This window comes from Dendroctonus ponderosae, unplaced genomic scaffold (genome assembly GCF_020466585.1).
Source record: "Dendroctonus ponderosae isolate FM_Combo_2020 unplaced genomic scaffold, Dpon_F_20191213v2 Dpon_F_20191213_7, whole genome shotgun sequence".
Taxonomy (NCBI): Eukaryota; Metazoa; Arthropoda; class Insecta; order Coleoptera; family Curculionidae; genus Dendroctonus; species Dendroctonus ponderosae.
The window spans coordinates 12,125,790-12,142,002 of record NW_026018916.1 but is presented as its reverse complement, the minus strand read 5'-3'; the positions used below and the strand labels follow the sequence as shown (position 1 = coordinate 12,142,002).

The 16,213-nt window shown below is 36.5% G+C and overlaps 2 protein-coding genes across 3 annotated transcripts in view; one reads left to right on the top strand and one right to left on the bottom strand.

Moving 5' to 3' along the window:
• The window catches only part of LOC109538428 (T-complex protein 1 subunit beta), an 8,848-nt gene extending 1,705 nt beyond the window's left edge, over nucleotides 1-7,143 (top strand). The window contains exons 2-10 of the mRNA XM_019905653.2: nucleotides 2,164-2,293; nucleotides 2,413-2,714; nucleotides 2,768-2,920; nucleotides 3,916-4,095; nucleotides 4,156-4,349; nucleotides 4,411-4,565; nucleotides 6,244-6,445; nucleotides 6,522-6,613; nucleotides 6,669-7,143. Of these exons, the coding sequence (XP_019761212.2) occupies nucleotides 2,164-2,293; nucleotides 2,413-2,714; nucleotides 2,768-2,920; nucleotides 3,916-4,095; nucleotides 4,156-4,349; nucleotides 4,411-4,565; nucleotides 6,244-6,445; nucleotides 6,522-6,613; nucleotides 6,669-6,868 (1,608 nt within the window). The 3' untranslated portion in view covers nucleotides 6,869-7,143. The remainder of the gene's footprint in view (nucleotides 1-2,163; nucleotides 2,294-2,412; nucleotides 2,715-2,767; nucleotides 2,921-3,915; nucleotides 4,096-4,155; nucleotides 4,350-4,410; nucleotides 4,566-6,243; nucleotides 6,446-6,521; nucleotides 6,614-6,668) is intronic.
• Nucleotides 7,144-7,223: 80 nt separating this feature from the next.
• The window catches only part of LOC109538426 (ras GTPase-activating protein 1), a 12,982-nt gene continuing 3,992 nt past the window's right edge, over nucleotides 7,224-16,213 (bottom strand). For both annotated transcript variants that reach the window (XM_019905651.2, XM_048668539.1), the window contains exons 2-21: nucleotides 15,228-15,418; nucleotides 15,048-15,173; nucleotides 14,836-14,989; nucleotides 14,639-14,777; nucleotides 14,465-14,581; nucleotides 14,296-14,410; nucleotides 14,141-14,237; nucleotides 13,947-14,081; nucleotides 13,726-13,893; nucleotides 13,500-13,670; nucleotides 13,266-13,444; nucleotides 12,518-12,624; nucleotides 12,382-12,466; nucleotides 12,180-12,329; nucleotides 11,954-12,104; nucleotides 9,353-9,469; nucleotides 9,141-9,298; nucleotides 8,942-9,080; nucleotides 8,687-8,881; nucleotides 7,224-8,638 (exon numbers count right to left, since the gene is read on the bottom strand). In XM_019905651.2, coding sequence (XP_019761210.1) covers nucleotides 8,555-8,638; nucleotides 8,687-8,881; nucleotides 8,942-9,080; nucleotides 9,141-9,298; nucleotides 9,353-9,469; nucleotides 11,954-12,104; nucleotides 12,180-12,329; nucleotides 12,382-12,466; nucleotides 12,518-12,624; nucleotides 13,266-13,444; nucleotides 13,500-13,670; nucleotides 13,726-13,893; nucleotides 13,947-14,081; nucleotides 14,141-14,237; nucleotides 14,296-14,410; nucleotides 14,465-14,581; nucleotides 14,639-14,777; nucleotides 14,836-14,989; nucleotides 15,048-15,173; nucleotides 15,228-15,406 — 2,766 coding nt within the window. In that variant the 5' untranslated portion in view covers nucleotides 15,407-15,418 and the 3' untranslated portion in view covers nucleotides 7,224-8,554. The remainder of the gene's footprint in view (nucleotides 8,639-8,686; nucleotides 8,882-8,941; nucleotides 9,081-9,140; nucleotides 9,299-9,352; nucleotides 9,470-11,953; nucleotides 12,105-12,179; nucleotides 12,330-12,381; nucleotides 12,467-12,517; nucleotides 12,625-13,265; nucleotides 13,445-13,499; nucleotides 13,671-13,725; nucleotides 13,894-13,946; nucleotides 14,082-14,140; nucleotides 14,238-14,295; nucleotides 14,411-14,464; nucleotides 14,582-14,638; nucleotides 14,778-14,835; nucleotides 14,990-15,047; nucleotides 15,174-15,227; nucleotides 15,419-16,213) is intronic.

Here is a 16,213-nt window from a genome sequence, read left to right as displayed (position 1 = left end):
GAATTCTGTGGCTCGAATGGTTCTTGAGAAACTTCGAAAAAAGCAGCGTTATGTTCAAGTGGATTTTGCAACTCAAAAAAAAACCACGCAAATCTAAAACTTTTGAATTCAAGCATTTTTTGAGAAAACTGCAACATTTTCTTATCGATGGTTCACTTTCTAAAAAGGCCATTTAATTCTCTTTGGAATGATGTAAAAACGAGCGTTCTTGCTCATGTTGCCCCNNCCCCCTGAATTTAAAGCTGGATCCGCCCCTGGTTGTATACGTTAGAAGCACACACCGAAGAAATCCAATGCTCGAAAAAACCGTCCAAATCGAGTTATGTTCAATACCAAACTAACCATTTTTCAAATATCGCTTTTAGGTCCTTTAAGGACTAGAATGGGTTCCAAATATTTTGCACGATTGCCACAAAGCGAAGTTGTTAAATTAATTATTTAACAACTTCAACATAACAAAGACTTACTGTCTTTTGTAAATCAGGCTGAACACATTATGGCTTTGGTCTCGTTTCAACATGAGATGATTAGAAAACTAGTACATAATGCAATATAACATTAAAAAAATGTCATCAATTGTAAAAGGTAAAACTATGTATGTTCGTAGATTCATAAACGAATATCTACACTAGTCAGGATATTTTCTGTTCTTTGTTAGAATGGGTTTTATTATATATTTTTTTCATATTGCATTATCTTTTTTTAAGCCAGAACTTTCGGTCTTTCTGCTCTTGTATACATTCATTTTCATCTTATGCTAAATAAAAAACCAAAAAAATCTTGGATCTCGGCTTACACTAAAAATCAGTTATGTTTGTTAGTGTTCAAGTAACGTTGTTTGTAGAGAAACAGAAGGAGGATTGTCTCGTTTTGTGAGCCTAAGGGGATTAAATAAGCTCCAGTTGTGGGGATTATTGTTCCACCTTGTTTGTAATTAAAGCAGCCTTTAGATTCTTTTTGTCCTTTGGGTTACTTTTGTTCTAACGTTTTTTGAGCATCTAATGAATTTTAGTTTTTGGTCTAATTTTATCCTGTTTTGTCTGTCTGCACCTTAGTTTCCTTGAAAAACAATAAATTTTCAAATTATTTAATATAAAATGTACAATTGTCTCTTGCAGTTTTGTGAAAGCTTGAGGCCTGAGCAGATTTTTGCTCTCTAATTTGCACACTTTCAGAAATCCTTGCTTAACCCGTCTCATCCCGAGCATCGATACATTTTTGTTGTGGAAAGTGTTAGTTACTACCACCGTTTTTATATTTTATTTTATATATTGGAGAATGTTTTTTATCAAATGAATTAGCCATTCTTCGGCCAATGCTTGAGTGAGGTTTTTTAAGGAAATCCTTTTCCGCGTCGGTCCTGAAAGCCTGAGAAACTCCAGCCTTCATTCTTTTTACTCTAAATGTGAATTAAAATTTATCAACATTAAATAATTAATTTTTAATTTCTAATATACATTGTTTATGTCAATTTAACCGATTGTTAAAATATCCTAATCATTTAGTTCTCAACCTGTTCTTTTTCGAATGTTATAATTATCTTTGAAAGCAGTTTGGATTGCTCCTGTCCTCAGATGTTTTACAACTATTTTCTTATAATTTTATAAATTTCGATTCTTTGTGTGGTACTTTTTTATTATTTTAAACTATTAAAATCTCAAAGCAGGATGTTTAATGGCAGCGCTGAGTTTCCAATCCTCAACTCAATCCAACTCTCAAAATGTTTATATAAAAGCCTCAACGTACGTTCTATAAATTGTTTTTTTATTCAAAACCTGGTGTCTCAGAACAGGTGAAAATCCTTCCGAATTCCCATAGTACATTAAAAATTATTATTCTTCAGTTTCTATCAAAAGTTTTAGAACGATAAGGACTCTTAAAAATGCTGTTGCAAGTGAAAATTACGCATTTTTTAAGCGAGTTATGTAATAATTCAGATTAAATTGTCATAAAATTATACCTATAAACGGACAGTTAAATACCTTCTTTGGTAAAGACACAAATTGTATTAGAAAAGGTGATTTTGAAAGGAGTTGGAGAAAGCGCCTGTTTTTTCTTCGAGAAATTTTGCAACAAAATCGGCAATAAAACGCGCAAAATACACAATTAGTTCTGGCAAATGAAATCAAACACTAAACATTAATCTGACTGTATTTGCTATAGGTTTCTTTAAATCCTGTCCGAGTTCTCAGTGAGAATGCTGAGGAAGAACGAGGAGAAATTGCTCGTTTGAGCAGCTTTGTGGGCGCAATTGCCATTGGCGACTTGGTCAAAAGCACTTTAGGACCTAAAGGTAATGAATCTATGAAACATAATCGCGCTTTACTAAAGCACGCGAGAGTAATCATTTGGTAGTCAACTTCTAAGTTGTTGAGTTGTGTTGAACTCAAAGAATGAAAGCTTAATGTTTAGGTATGGACAAGATTTTGGTGTCCAGTGGCCGAAACGCTGGTTCAGTAGAGGTCACTAATGATGGAGCAACGATTTTAAAGTCAGTAGGCGTGGATAATCCGGCTGCAAAAGTTTTGGTCGAACTGTCCAAAGTGCAAGATGATGAAGTCGGAGACGGCACCACGTCCGTTACAGTTTTAGCTTCAGAGCTGCTGAAAGAAGCGGAAAAACTCATCGACCAAAAAATCCATCCTCAGATCATCATCAGTGGCTGGCGAATGGCTTTGGATATTGCTCGAAGAGCGCTCTCTGAAGCAGCCGATGTATGTAAAGAACGTTTACTAAGTACAGCCCAAACTCTTTAATTTGCTTGTAGGACAATAGCGCGGATTCAGAGAAATTTCGCATCGATCTGATGAATATTGCTCGCACTACTTTGAGCTCGAAGATTTTGTCCCAACACAAGGAACATTTTGCCAAATTAGCGGTGGAGGCCGTACTAAGGTTGAAAGGATCGGGTAGTCTTCAAGTGAGTATCGCTTAATTTTCGTTACACACGGAGGTTTATTTCCATAAATCCGTAAAAAAATCAAGATCAAGAGCGGATGTTTTAATTCAATAAAGCAAATTCTGTACGTTGAAAGTTCCTAGAAAGAAACCTAGAAATGAAAGGTTGTAATAAAAAATTTAAATGTAAGTAAGTCACTGTCGACGGCTTGCTTTGAAGCAGCCTGTTTATTTAAATTCAGCATTAATTTATTGTTTTATTTTATACTTATTTATCTATTGTCTATTACTTGTTTATCGATTTGACTATTTTTGGCAAATTTCTTGGATTTCGGGAAAGCAATTGCGAAGTTTTTTCCGTCCGTTTTCTTGCACGTGGAAACAATATAATTTCTAATACATACAGGGCGGTGGAACCAAGACGGGTTGGAAGTCTACGATTGTGTGGAGTGTAATTTTGGAATTATTTTCTATGCGATGTTGGAATCCCTAGTGGGGGATGTTTACAAAAATCCGTGGAGTATCAAACTCTTGTTTTTCTTGCAAATAAGGAAATTTTTCATATCAGGTTTAATGCGTGTGCAGTAAATAGTTTTCCGGATATAGACACTTAAATTTGAAAACAGTGTCATATTTATAACAGCTCTGTACTAAATATGTATTTCTGACCGCAGTCCCAATAAACCTTAAATCAACATTATTCTTATTTGGAAACGTTCCAACTACGACATATTGATACAGGGTCTTCCATTTAAAAAGAAACATAAGTTCGACCCTTTAAACTGTCCCAAATTTTGTTACAAAGTTCCAAAATGGTTGAAAACATTTAACTAGTAGATTTTCCAGTTAGATTTAACCCGAAAAAAGTCGATTATTTAGTCGACTATCGACTTGTCGATAACATCGACAGTTTTTCATATTTGGACAACGCAAACTGTCCCGCAAACCTTCAGCTTCATAAATTCAGGAACATAATGGAAACCAAAATCATGTTATGTATGTGTTTTCTTTTCATAGGCAATCCAAATAATAAAAAAGACCGGCGGAACCTTAGAAGAATCCTTCCTTGAAGAAGGTTTTCTACTTGATAAGAAACCAGGTGTTCATCAGCCGAAAAAGGTGGAAAACGCTAAAATTTTAATAGCCAATACACCTATGGATACTGATAAAATTAAAGTATTTGGATCTACCATTAAGGTAAGCGATGAAGAGTGTATAACTGACATAACATGTATTGATGGTGCATTGATTTTGTAGGTGGATTCCATGGCTAAAATAGCTGAGCTGGAAGTTGCCGAGAAGGAAAAAATGAAAGATAAAGTGAACAAAATCCTTAGTCACAATGTCAATGTGTTCATCAATCGGCAATTGATTTACAATTACCCTGAACAGTTATTTGCAGATGCTGGTATAATGGCCATTGAGCATGCAGACTTCGATGGAATCGAAAGGTATTGGGAATTGAGGCTTTTTGGTTTTAACATTTCCGATTAATATATTTATCGTTTTCAGATTGGCCTTAGTTACTGGAGGAGAAATCGTATCCACATTTGATGATCCCAGTGCCGTCAAATTAGGAACTTGCGATCTAATTGAACAAGTCATGATTGGAGAAGACACTTTACTCCGATTTAGTGGCGTTGCTCTAGGAGAAGCTTGCTCAATAGGTGCGCTCAACTCTATGCAGGGTCAGAGTATCCCGGAGTATATGGGCAAAAACAAGTTTGTATAAAAAAATTCCAGAGGGCCCCCTACGGAGATACAGGGTTCTAAAGGAGCCACCTGAGAATCGATTTTTTTTAACTATCTTGGAATACTCCATGCAATTTAATTATTGTTTCGTACAATGAACAGTATATCATTGCTCTTAAAAAGGTCTCATGAAAACATTTCAGTTACCATCCCTGGTATACCAGGGATGGACTAGGTGGGGCACAATAATAGTTAGTTTTTTACCCTTTACAGTGACCCGAAAATAATGTATTTAAGTAGCTTTAACCTTAAACTTAAAAAAATGCACTTGATTCATATCGATAAACAGAACGGTTTTCGAGGAAAAAATATTTTTATTGAAAACGGGTTTACTGAACAATTTTGTATGTAGGTTCAACATGAGCTCCTTCCAATCTTGTGCACGAGATTGTAGGTTGTTGCGTTCTCCACAATGCTTGAACATTGGTTCTTATTTGGCCGCAATGAAAATTACTGCTTTCTAATAAGTTTTCCCTATGGTTTCTGACAGGAGTGGCATACACTAGTTTTGAAATATCCTCCCAAAAAAAATCTAAAGGGTTGAAGTCTGGCAATGGAGCAGGCCATGCCATGGGTCCTCTTCAACGTTGTCCGAATTGCGTGTTTAGTCTGTTAGGCAATACGTATGATCCTATTAAATGTCCGATGATTCCAGCCCATATATTAATGGGTTGATCGTGAGTCACAATCAAAGCCTGCAGATTTTCTTCTGCTTATAAATGCAAGCTATAGGAGTTTATTGCGCCATGCTTAGAAAATCCTGCTTCGTACGTAGTCGTTACTGAACTGGCATTATTTCTGTGCATACGTAAAAGCCAGTTCGAAAATTTCATCCTTCGTGGAAAGTCTTCAGGAAGAAGTGCATGAACCTTTTGTAGGCGATAAGGATGCAATTGCTGTTCCGTAACTATCCTAAAAACTGTAGATTTTGGACAATTACCCGTCTCTCTTAAACGACAATCCACTCTTTCAAACGTTTTTCTATCCGGTACTCTTCGGTTTGGAAATCGTTAAGCGTAAAGCATTTTGGCTTCTACGGCATCGCATGCTGCAAGTCTATACATTAAGTGCATGTCAGCATGTCCCGAAAATGTAAATTCCATTATGGAATAAATTAAATTTAAGAATAAGATAAATTTTGCTGCACAGCACATCTGCTGCATGCAAAAATACCTTTTCCTCGAAAACCGTTCTGTTTATCGATATGAATCAAGTTTCGTTTTTTTAGTTTAAGGTTAAAGCTAAAAGGTAAAAAAATTGACTATTATTGTGCTCCATCTTATCCATCCCTGGATGGGTTCCTAGTCCATCCCCAAGATGCAAAAGATGTGTTGATGGGTCCTTTTTAAGAGCAGTGATGCACTCAGTTCATTGTATGAAAAAATAATTAAATTACTTAAGTATTCTGTTATTAAAAAAAAAAATCGATTCGCAGGTGGCTCCTTTACAGGCCTGTAGGGGGGCCCTCTGGAATGTTTTTTATAGAAACTTGTATTTTTTATAGAGCATGCCCACATATTCCGGGACACCCTGTACTCTATTCCAGGACGCCCTGGCAACTGGAAACTAATGAAAATGTATCTACATTTGCAGTTATTCGCGGAGCCACACATCAAATCATTGAGGAAGCCGAAAGATCTCTACATGATGCCTTATGTGTGCTCACTTCCACAGTGAGAGAACCCCGTGTAGTTTATGGAGGAGGATGTAGCGAAGCTCTGATGTCTGTGGCAATTACTAAAGCTGCTGTGGATTGTCCTGGCCAGGAAGCCTTAGCGATGGACTCATTTGCTAGGTAAGTCCTATATTTTAAAAGATCCTCAATTAATTGCGCTCTCTTTGAAAAAATGTGATTACCATGTGTTTTTAAGAGCTTTACTGCAGTTGCCCACCATCATAGCTGATAACGCTGGATTTAATTCCGGAAAGTTAATTGGGCAATTAAGATCGGCGCACAATAATGGTAATTATTTCCAATGGTTGATGAAAGAAGATATATTAAACATTTATCCGTTTAGCTAAACTCCAGGGCCGCACGGGAATAAACATAGATAATGGCGAAGTTACGGACATGTTGGTTCGGGGTATAACCGAATCTTTTGTCGTAAAGCGGCAAGTGTTGGTATCGGCTGCAGAGGCAGCCGAAATGATTTTGCGAGTAGACAATATCATTAAAGCCGCACCAAGGAAGAGAGTGGAAGACAGAGGTCACTGCTAGATTAAGTTTTGAGTTGCTGCTTTTTCACTTTATTTTAGTTTGTTTATTAGATCAATAAACTTAAATGGCTAATTTTTTAACTGTTTTGTGCATTGAGCGTAACAATGAAAACTTATTCTAAATTCAAACACCTTGGAAATTAAACCATTTAATTGCCAACAAGCTATTGAACTATTCCACTGTTTTTTACCAAGCTCACACCCGGTGTATTCTCATCTCTGGTTTTAACTTAATAACACTATTTGTATATGAATAAAAACGATAATCGACCAAAATTTAATCGTTTTTAATTATTGAAATGTCCTCGCCCTCAAGACGTAATGGTTGATTTTGTAGGGAAACATAAACACCCACGGCTAACTTACAAAATGTATTCATATCTCTGTAATACAAGTTTATGGGTATAAAACGAACGTTACTAACAAAAAAACAATGATATATATGTATAAAATTGCGCGTAATGCAATTTAAATGCTAGGCTATACGTATGAGTACTTGCCAATTAATAATAATAATATGACACGTAACACTATTATAAAAATGTTAACCTTTTAAAGGAGATTCGGTATACTCTTAATTAGCTTATTTTAGTCGAGAACATGAATTTCTATCAAACGTCTCATATTTTCAGGAGGCAGTTAAACAAACACTTCAAAATACATACTTTCTTATCATAATAAATGCTAAAGCAGGATATCAAATACTGGTCTATATAGTATTGCCATATAATTCCAAATTTTTTAATAAATGTTTGCAGAATTGTTTTCAATTATTTTACTTGTGTCTTTATCAGGCAATATTTGTTGTCATTAAATAATGAGTATTTTTGTAATAGACGAGGATTTTTATCATTGCTTCTAAAATGCGTAAATAGGTCAATAATATAAGGGAATAATGAATACATGCGTTAGTACATTGGAATAGTGAAATCCTACGGATTTAAGTGAATATCGTGGGAACAAATTGCATTTTTATACGATGTTACTGCATCAGTGGAACATAAAGTACCCAAAAATCTGCACTTATTCCGTCTGTTAAAGTTACCGTTCTTATCAATTAATGACCGCATGAACGATTAGTTGCATAATCCTAATGTTAAGTTACTGACTTAGAATGGGAAAATACAGTCTTTTTGTTCATTGTGGAAAACCAACTTGTGTGCTACGCTATTAAATACCTATACAAAAAGTTTCCATTCATTACTGCTAGGAACTAGGTTACAATAAGACAGATAACAGTAATAGGATGCCTAGTTGGTGGATATATCTATCTACAATACCAAAATTAATTGGCAAAGTTGCTCTATTTTGGCCTTGATTTTGCAATTTGCTTACAAGTTTGTGTGTTTTGAAATAGTTTTACATGAAAATTTTAATAGTAACCTATCAGCATGTATTTACCGCCAAAGCTCTCCAAAAATTCAATGTAGAAAGGTCCTTAATTTAGTAGTTATGTAAAAAAATCTATTCTACTTCCTGAGATTTTCGCCTAACTTAACACCAACAAGTCTGCCTTAAAGTAAAACTAGTAGATCAATACAGTTTTTGTTACAATACTACGTCAGTACATACAGTCACAGGATGGAGCGTTTATACTTACTGTTTGATCATAATCACACTGCAAATGTTCGGGCTTTTACTCAAATTGTTTCCGAGCTAATTCCAGTTTTCTTTGGCCAATTAATGACTACCTTATCATCTCAAGATATTTCTGCTTGTGTTTGGCTAACATTTCCGTTACAGTCACCAGAGTTTTTATGGACTGATTTACCTATCAAATCCATATTAGTGACTAATTTTAACGATTTTTTCAAGTTACCTTAGCTACAGCCTGCAACTCGGTTAAATGTGCTACGCATATGTGGTGTAACGTAGCCAACTCTTTGGCGGTATCCGGCTGAGACATTATCCTGGATTCGCCTGGATCACCAACAGCCGATAACTGATCCAAGAACACAACCATACGTTCCTTATTTTTTAATATAAAAGGGTTTACCACTTCCATATAAGGCTCCTATAAGTTAAATATTTAATTAGACTTTGCCCTGATGTTGAGCATATGCTTGCTTCTTACTTTTCCCCCGAATTCAATCAAGTTCGCTAAATTTTGTAAGCATTTTGCTACCATTACTAAACTTCTAGTAGCTGCGGGACTGGGTTGTTCACTCACTAAGCCGAACTGCCGCGGGTTAAGTAACGCTGGGCACAACAATCTGTTTAAAATAGATAAAACATTTTTTTTCGAAAACCGACAAAATGGGTTTTGTTCGTACCTTAAAAAAATGAATCCGGAAACAACCCTAGTGCGAACATGCCTTTCGTCGGGCCATTTTGCAACTGCCGCCCTTTGGAGACAGCCGCATATATACCGAACAGGGCGCGGACAAGCGTCAGGAGAAGTGAAAATGCTTAAAGTTACCTGGTCTAGTACCTAAATTCAATTCACTTATTAGAACATTGGCAAAAAACATTCCGCTCAATTTACCTGAAGCAAAAACTCCGCGTTATTGCAGGCATCATCGAGGGAATCCATTTTTGCTGGGTTTAATTCGGCAGATTGTTTGCTCTCTAAAAGCCTCAGGACGATTTCTAATACTGCAGCCTGTAAATTTATATTTTTTTACTCTTCTTATACATGTGTATACAGGGTGATTCAAAATTGGCGTCATTCCTCTGGGGTTATTTTGGGAGTACAGGAAAAAAAGTAAAAAAAAAAGATATATTTGCAAAAAACTAGATCAGAAGGATGGCAGCAATGTAAGGTAATCTGCCTCATTACCATTACGTAAATTCCTGTTGCTTCTCAATTATTTCAAACTGTTGGCAGTCTGTCCTCCAGTGCCACTTTTCACACATTTTGAGCAGCTTCTCGTATTCGGTTATTATAACCGATATATATTATAACCTCGTGCTCAATTTGTACCGGTGTTGAGTAAACCAGAGATTTAATGTGTCTATCTGTGGTAATTTTTCTTTTCAAATGCTTGAGTATTTCAATAAGCTACATATCAAACATAGAACCTTTTCAAAATAATACTTAATAACAAAGTTGAAATTCGATTTTGAACTGTTAATATCTTCTGGAAATTTTCGAAAATAAATGTAACTATATTTTTCTCGTACTCTCCAAGTGATCCCCCAAGCACAATAGGGCAGAAATGACAGCGGGGCAAGGCCAAACACCACCTCGGCGGTGAGGAAAGGGTTTTAGTGGGTAAACAGCTTAGCTGCAGTCCCACACAACCCAGAGCGATAGGCCACTAGCTCTGGGAGTGCATAAAAGAGCATTTCCCAAACCTCACCGGAAAAAAAAGTGAGCCCCTGTCACCCCTTAAAAGGAATAACTCCAATTTTGAATCACCCTTTATATCGAATTCTATCGATCATGCAATGATCTGTTGCTTATCTGCTGTTCCATGAGTCTCATGAAAAATCGAGAATTTCGTTCATTAAATCTAGTCCAATTTTTTTATAACGTGCCGTTAATTAGACCCGGACAAGTGAAAATATCAATTGAATTCAAAAAAGTTACAACTTGAATGACGCAATTGATTCTACAACATACAGTTATGTTTGCAAAATCTCTTTGATTTTACAAGTAAACTGATGTATTTTTTTAAATCAGCATCTGGCTTCTGTTTGTTTCTAATTCAATTTCGCCTATTACAACCTGCTTTCCCAGCTATAGGCCAGGCGAATAGAGTGTTTTCACTTTTTTTAACGTTGATATATAGAAAGTAGTTATGGCAAACACTGATCTAATTTTTTTTTGCAAAAAAAGTCTCCATAATATTTTTAAAGCAAACTTAAATTCAAATCAGATATTTTCCGCCAAAAACGCCGAATCCGTATCGTCGGTTGCCTATCCCGATTGTGACGTAGCAGGTCATATCAACAAAGTGTCTCGTGTTTATTTTTGTTGTTTTCGCAGCTTTGTTTTATTATTTATGTTATTGTGATTACAATTATTTTATTGATTATTATCTTGGATAATGGAAAATAGTGACATGTATGGATCGCAAAATAAGTGGTGTTTGTGCCAGGATGCAAGAATCCCTCAACAAGTGCTCCAAACAAACTCTTTCTAACCGTTCCCCATGATAATGCACGTAAAGTTTTATGGTTCAAAGCAGCTAGACGTGATGTTCCTAAATCAAAATCAATGGTTTTTTGTTGCGAGGAGCAATTTAATGAAAGTACGAACAAAAAGCTAATGATGAGGCAGACAGAATATGCCTTCGGTTGTACTCTGTGTTCTGAGCAAATTCTACCTTGTACTGTGCGCAAAGGACCCTCGCGTTTCAATTCCACATATCCGATATCACCATATTGTTCTCGTTATGCCCAAAATACAAATTTAAGAGTTCATTTTACTTTTAAAGCAGCCATGTGTATAGGTTAGGTTAAGTTGAATAAGTGAAACCCCTTAAAAGGAATTACGCCAATTTTGAATCACCCTGTATATTATTTATCTACTTTAAACCAATACAGACAGATTAGTATATTAAGGAGAGAGTAACTAATAATGAATTTACGGGTTTTTAGTTGCTGCTGCTTTGAGACCCTTAAATTAGGCTGAATTAAAGCGTTCGTCGTTTTTTAAAAATTCGGTAACCATAAAAATATGTACACATGGTAAATTGTTTGTTGACGCTTTAGGGAATCCTTCTGAAGCCATTTTTTAGTTTAACACAAATTATAAATTATTTAAATCGACAAAATAATTAATGAAACAAAACCACACAACTAAGAACTATGCACAGAACGTAAACAATCCCATTTTCATGACCAGAGACGTCCCAACCAATAGGATTGCGTTTTAGATATTCATGAGCCGCAAGGCTCTCGTATTGTATTGCAGTCAAGTAATATTTAAAATATCTTGTTTTTTACCTACTTTTCTGCGCTTTCGAGCATTTTGCAGCGAACATTTCAAATCTACGGATATCGGACCAACTCTATCTTATCGAGCATATCATAGCGAAGAAATTGATCAGTATACATTTTTTCTCCAAAATGTATACTTACATACAAATGCCATCATATCTATTAGTAAAATCTGGATGCGACTAAAACTGATACTTACTTGCAAAAAGCCTCCACATTCGGACTTCATGTACAAATCCATCAGAGTGGTTGCCAATGAAGCTGCCCTGAATAGAGTACTAGTCTCAGTCTCTCTTAATATCTCTGCTGAATTCAGTTCCTTCAATAACTCGGTTTCGCGTCCCTCGGCCCTAAGATCAAATCAAATTAATTTAAAAGGGTTTTTAAAATTTTGCAGATTTACACCTAATCGCTTTGGGACTTACCTAAAAACTCTCAATAATGCGGTAGCCAAAGGTGCTCTGTCTGCATGGCACAGTTCTGCTAGTGTTTTCACTGGCGCTAGACCCAATTCTAGAAGTAACTGTTGCAAAGGGCTGTATTCTTCTGCAGGCATTACTAAGTCGTGCAAATACCTAAAACACATGTTTTTAAATATTTGCTTGTTAAGGAGATAGTCAACTTTACCTAGTTCTCAGTCTTAATGATCCCCATTCTCCCATTGGCGTTAGACCAGATAACGCGTACCATTCTTCGCGTTCATCGCCATTTCCTAAAAAAAAAACATTATTAACTCGGTTCCAGAAAATTTAAGTCCATTTACCTAAAGCCGAAAGCTCAACATGTAACTCGGCTACTTCAGAATCCTTTCCTCGTTTTCCTTTGTTATGTACAGTGAGCGAAAATGATACTACATCGCATGGCACATCGCTACAAAAAATCAACAAAACCTGCATTGAACGTTTTCAGTCAATTAAAAGGTGATTAATTAACAATGGAAATAAAAAATCCAAAGCTGAAAATATTGCATACAAAATGCTGAGCGTTGTCATATTAAATAAATTTAATAATTAATGAAGAACATTAGGCTTAGAAGTAGAAAGTTATTGGCTGTAAAAGTCGACTAAATCAGTCATCTCAATGAAAACGCCCAAAATAGATTTAAGTATCAATCAAAGTATAAACTTTGGGATTTGGCCTGTTTCGGCTACTGTTCATTTTTTAACATGTAGCATCTTGAACTGTCTTCAACGGGATTTCCCATTTTTAATAAATTTAACTATGTTTATTATTATCATAAGAACAATAACTCTAATAAGTAAATGTTTTTGAGTCTCATCCCAAAGTGAACAAAAAAATCATTATGATTTTAAATAATGTCAATAGGAACATTATTGATTTCAAAAGTGAAACAATTTTCCGTGTTTAAATCTGATTTGATATTTTAAAAAATATCTGAATATGGTTTCAAAACCGAAAGCATTTAAAGCAAATGAAGCAAGAATGAAGCAAGAACTTTGAACTGAAGCAAATTCAAAAATAAAAATTTTGGCAAAACAACTACAACTCACTCAAATATAAACTCTTCATCCCATACTGGATCTGGAGTGCTTTTAGCTCTTGTTCTGGCCATTCTCACTTGTCCATTGAACTGAATAGTTACATAAGGCATGGGAACTAGCTTGTACGGCAGTCTATGCGCGTCCAAAATATGAAGAGTCAGACAGCGAAGTTCCCTTAGCCTTGGCACCTAAAAATGCAAATGCCGATTTCGATAAAACTAATTTCAAAATCGCGTTTCAGACCTTAGCGGTGGCTCTGCTCAACTGTGGAACACATAAAGGTTTTAAAGCATTTGCCCACTCCTGACACTCCTCTGGAGATCGGGCAGCTAAGTGGGTGATTGTGGCCAAACAAGGCAGTGCTCTTTCAACAACTTGAAGACAATTTGGTCTTTCCCATAGGCTGTCGTGAACCTAAGGGTTTTTAATTTAGCGACAAAGTTTGACGGGAAAAATCAACGGTTCTTACTTGATACAAATAGGCACAAGACAAATCAATCAGACCCTTCGGCTTAGTTCGTTTGGGGTTTTCGTAGAAGCATAAGTGGGTATCGGTGCCTTCTACTAGCAAGACGAAGTAGAGAAGCTTCCACTTTTTGGCCCCCTTGTCGGATTTTCTATGAAGATACCCTTGATGCTAAAATTTGCAACATTAATACTGATTCGATTGGTGGTTATTCGAAGGCATACTTTAATGCCTCTCATTTTCTTTAATCCGGCCTGATCTCTGCATTCCCTGAGAGTGGCGTAAATTTTCTCAGCCTCAGATTTAGCCTTTTGATTCTCCGGTACCCAATCCAATTGCTTACTGCCATCAACTACCAGCTGAGAAAAAAACATTGAGATATTATTTCAACGATTAACTCAGCCCCAAAGTCACATACGGGGTGTTGTAGGGTATATCCTTCTACTATTTGCTCCTTCCTGTATCTGTTAATGACTGCATCCAGGCATTCGAATATTCTGCCCCCCATGAGATACCTGCGATTATAGCCAGATGAAAGACTGGTGAAAAAATCAGCGTTACTGTTGGTTTTACCTGACGCCCTTTTTCTCGATTCGAAACCGCTGGATTTGGTTATTAATATGGAAAAATAAGGAATAATCTCCCGGGGAATTATCGCTGGGTCTCACCAAGAAGCTTCCAGGCCCGGCTGAAATTACACGAGAATTTAGTTGGATGAAAACCCAGCAATTCAGGCACTAGCCTTTAACCAGTAAGTCCACCGCTTCGTTTTTGGTGCAATTCGGATGAAACCACGGAAATACCGTGTTTGGGTCGATACTGTCGTCTAAATCCTCAACAAGTTCTTGAAATATCATTCCTGGAAATATGGCAAATATGTCAGCACTGTTGGTTTCGTTATGATCTTGCTTATTACCTTGCTCGCCAGTTCGATGGGCGGTCACCCACAACCAGCCGTTATCCATGTCGTTGTGAACGAAGAAAATATCACCTTTTTTAAATGTCAGCTCATCTGTGTCCGGCATTTTTGTATAGGGTAGTATGGCTACTACCCTCTGGAATTTGGGGAAAATTTCGGTTTTTTGCTATTTTTATATTCAAAGTTGTTCGCACCTTTTTATCATTGACTGGTTCAGGCGGCGCAACAGGGTGTACAAGTCTCTCCCTTTTTAGTAAATCGCTGCACTCCGTGTAGTATCCTACTAGGTCATTTAGAGAAACGAATTGCCTACCTCCTATATAAAAATCACCACACACAGCTGTTATCCTATAAAAAAATAAAAAAATTATCGATTGTTCAAACTTATACGAAAACGAAAACCTACCGAAAATGATTCATCCCAGTACGACCCAAGTAGGACAAAACGTATGATCCAGGTTTTCGGTCGCTTTCCCTGACCAAGTACGACCCTAATTTGTTGCAATTCCATAATCTCTCCTCTGCTTGATACCTGTAAAAAATCAAGGAGAAAAATGCAAAGCTTGTGGAGGTTTTCATCATTTACCGGTCAAGTCTTCCGTGGTACCAGAGGGATTCAGCAGGGGCATAATGGGCTGAATCGCCCAAATCAGGGTCTTCAGGCTCCTTTGCAAGCGCTCCAACGGGTTCATTCGGTTCATTCCCATCATCGCTTCCAGTACTAGGAGAACCCAGTTGTTTCTCTTTATGTCTCAAATCTGCCATGTCCTTAAATTACTGGAAAAAAATTGAAAATCAGTAATTGAAGAAATCATGTTCATAGAATTGGAACGGAAATAGTGCCCGGTCATTTTCAAGTGATCACAGTTATTAGATGTCGAGAGAAAAGTAGGTATTTCGACGATGCATCCAGTAAAATAATAAAAATAATGAACCTCAGAAATTTGGACCGGTTTTTAGAAGGATAAATAAAGGAACGTGTTTTTCCCATATAAAATCAATGGGAAAATTGAGGCCTAGTATACAAGAGTGTCGGTTCCTGGCGAATTCCAACACCCAAATGCGTTTCGAAGACACTTTTTTACGAGGCCTTAACTATTTTCTGTGATGTTAAATTATCATATTGTAGGTACCCAGTGCCTTATTTGCTTAAGGGCCAACTGCACCGTCTTCATCATAAGCGTCACTTAGCTAAGTGTCACTTAAATATTTAAGTGACACTTAAAACTAATCTGCTGCACCGTCCAACTTTATCATCCGCTTAACTAAGTTCCACCTAGTTCAAGGATTTTTGGCAATTTTAGGGGATTTCTTATCTGCCTATTTGCGTACCTGCCTAATTTGAAAGCTTTTGACAGAAACGTTAGCGAGAAAGCGATCGTTGGACTTTAGTTTTGAAGACGATTGGAAGTGTGTGAATTTGTAGTGTTTTGAGTGGGAAAATTTTTTATTAAATGGAGTCAGAAAATATTCAGTCTCCAAAAAGAATGCGAACTCCTAACTACACAAGTGAGGAGAAATATCGTTTGTTAGAAATATGCCGCGATTACAAAGGCATTATCGAGAACAAAC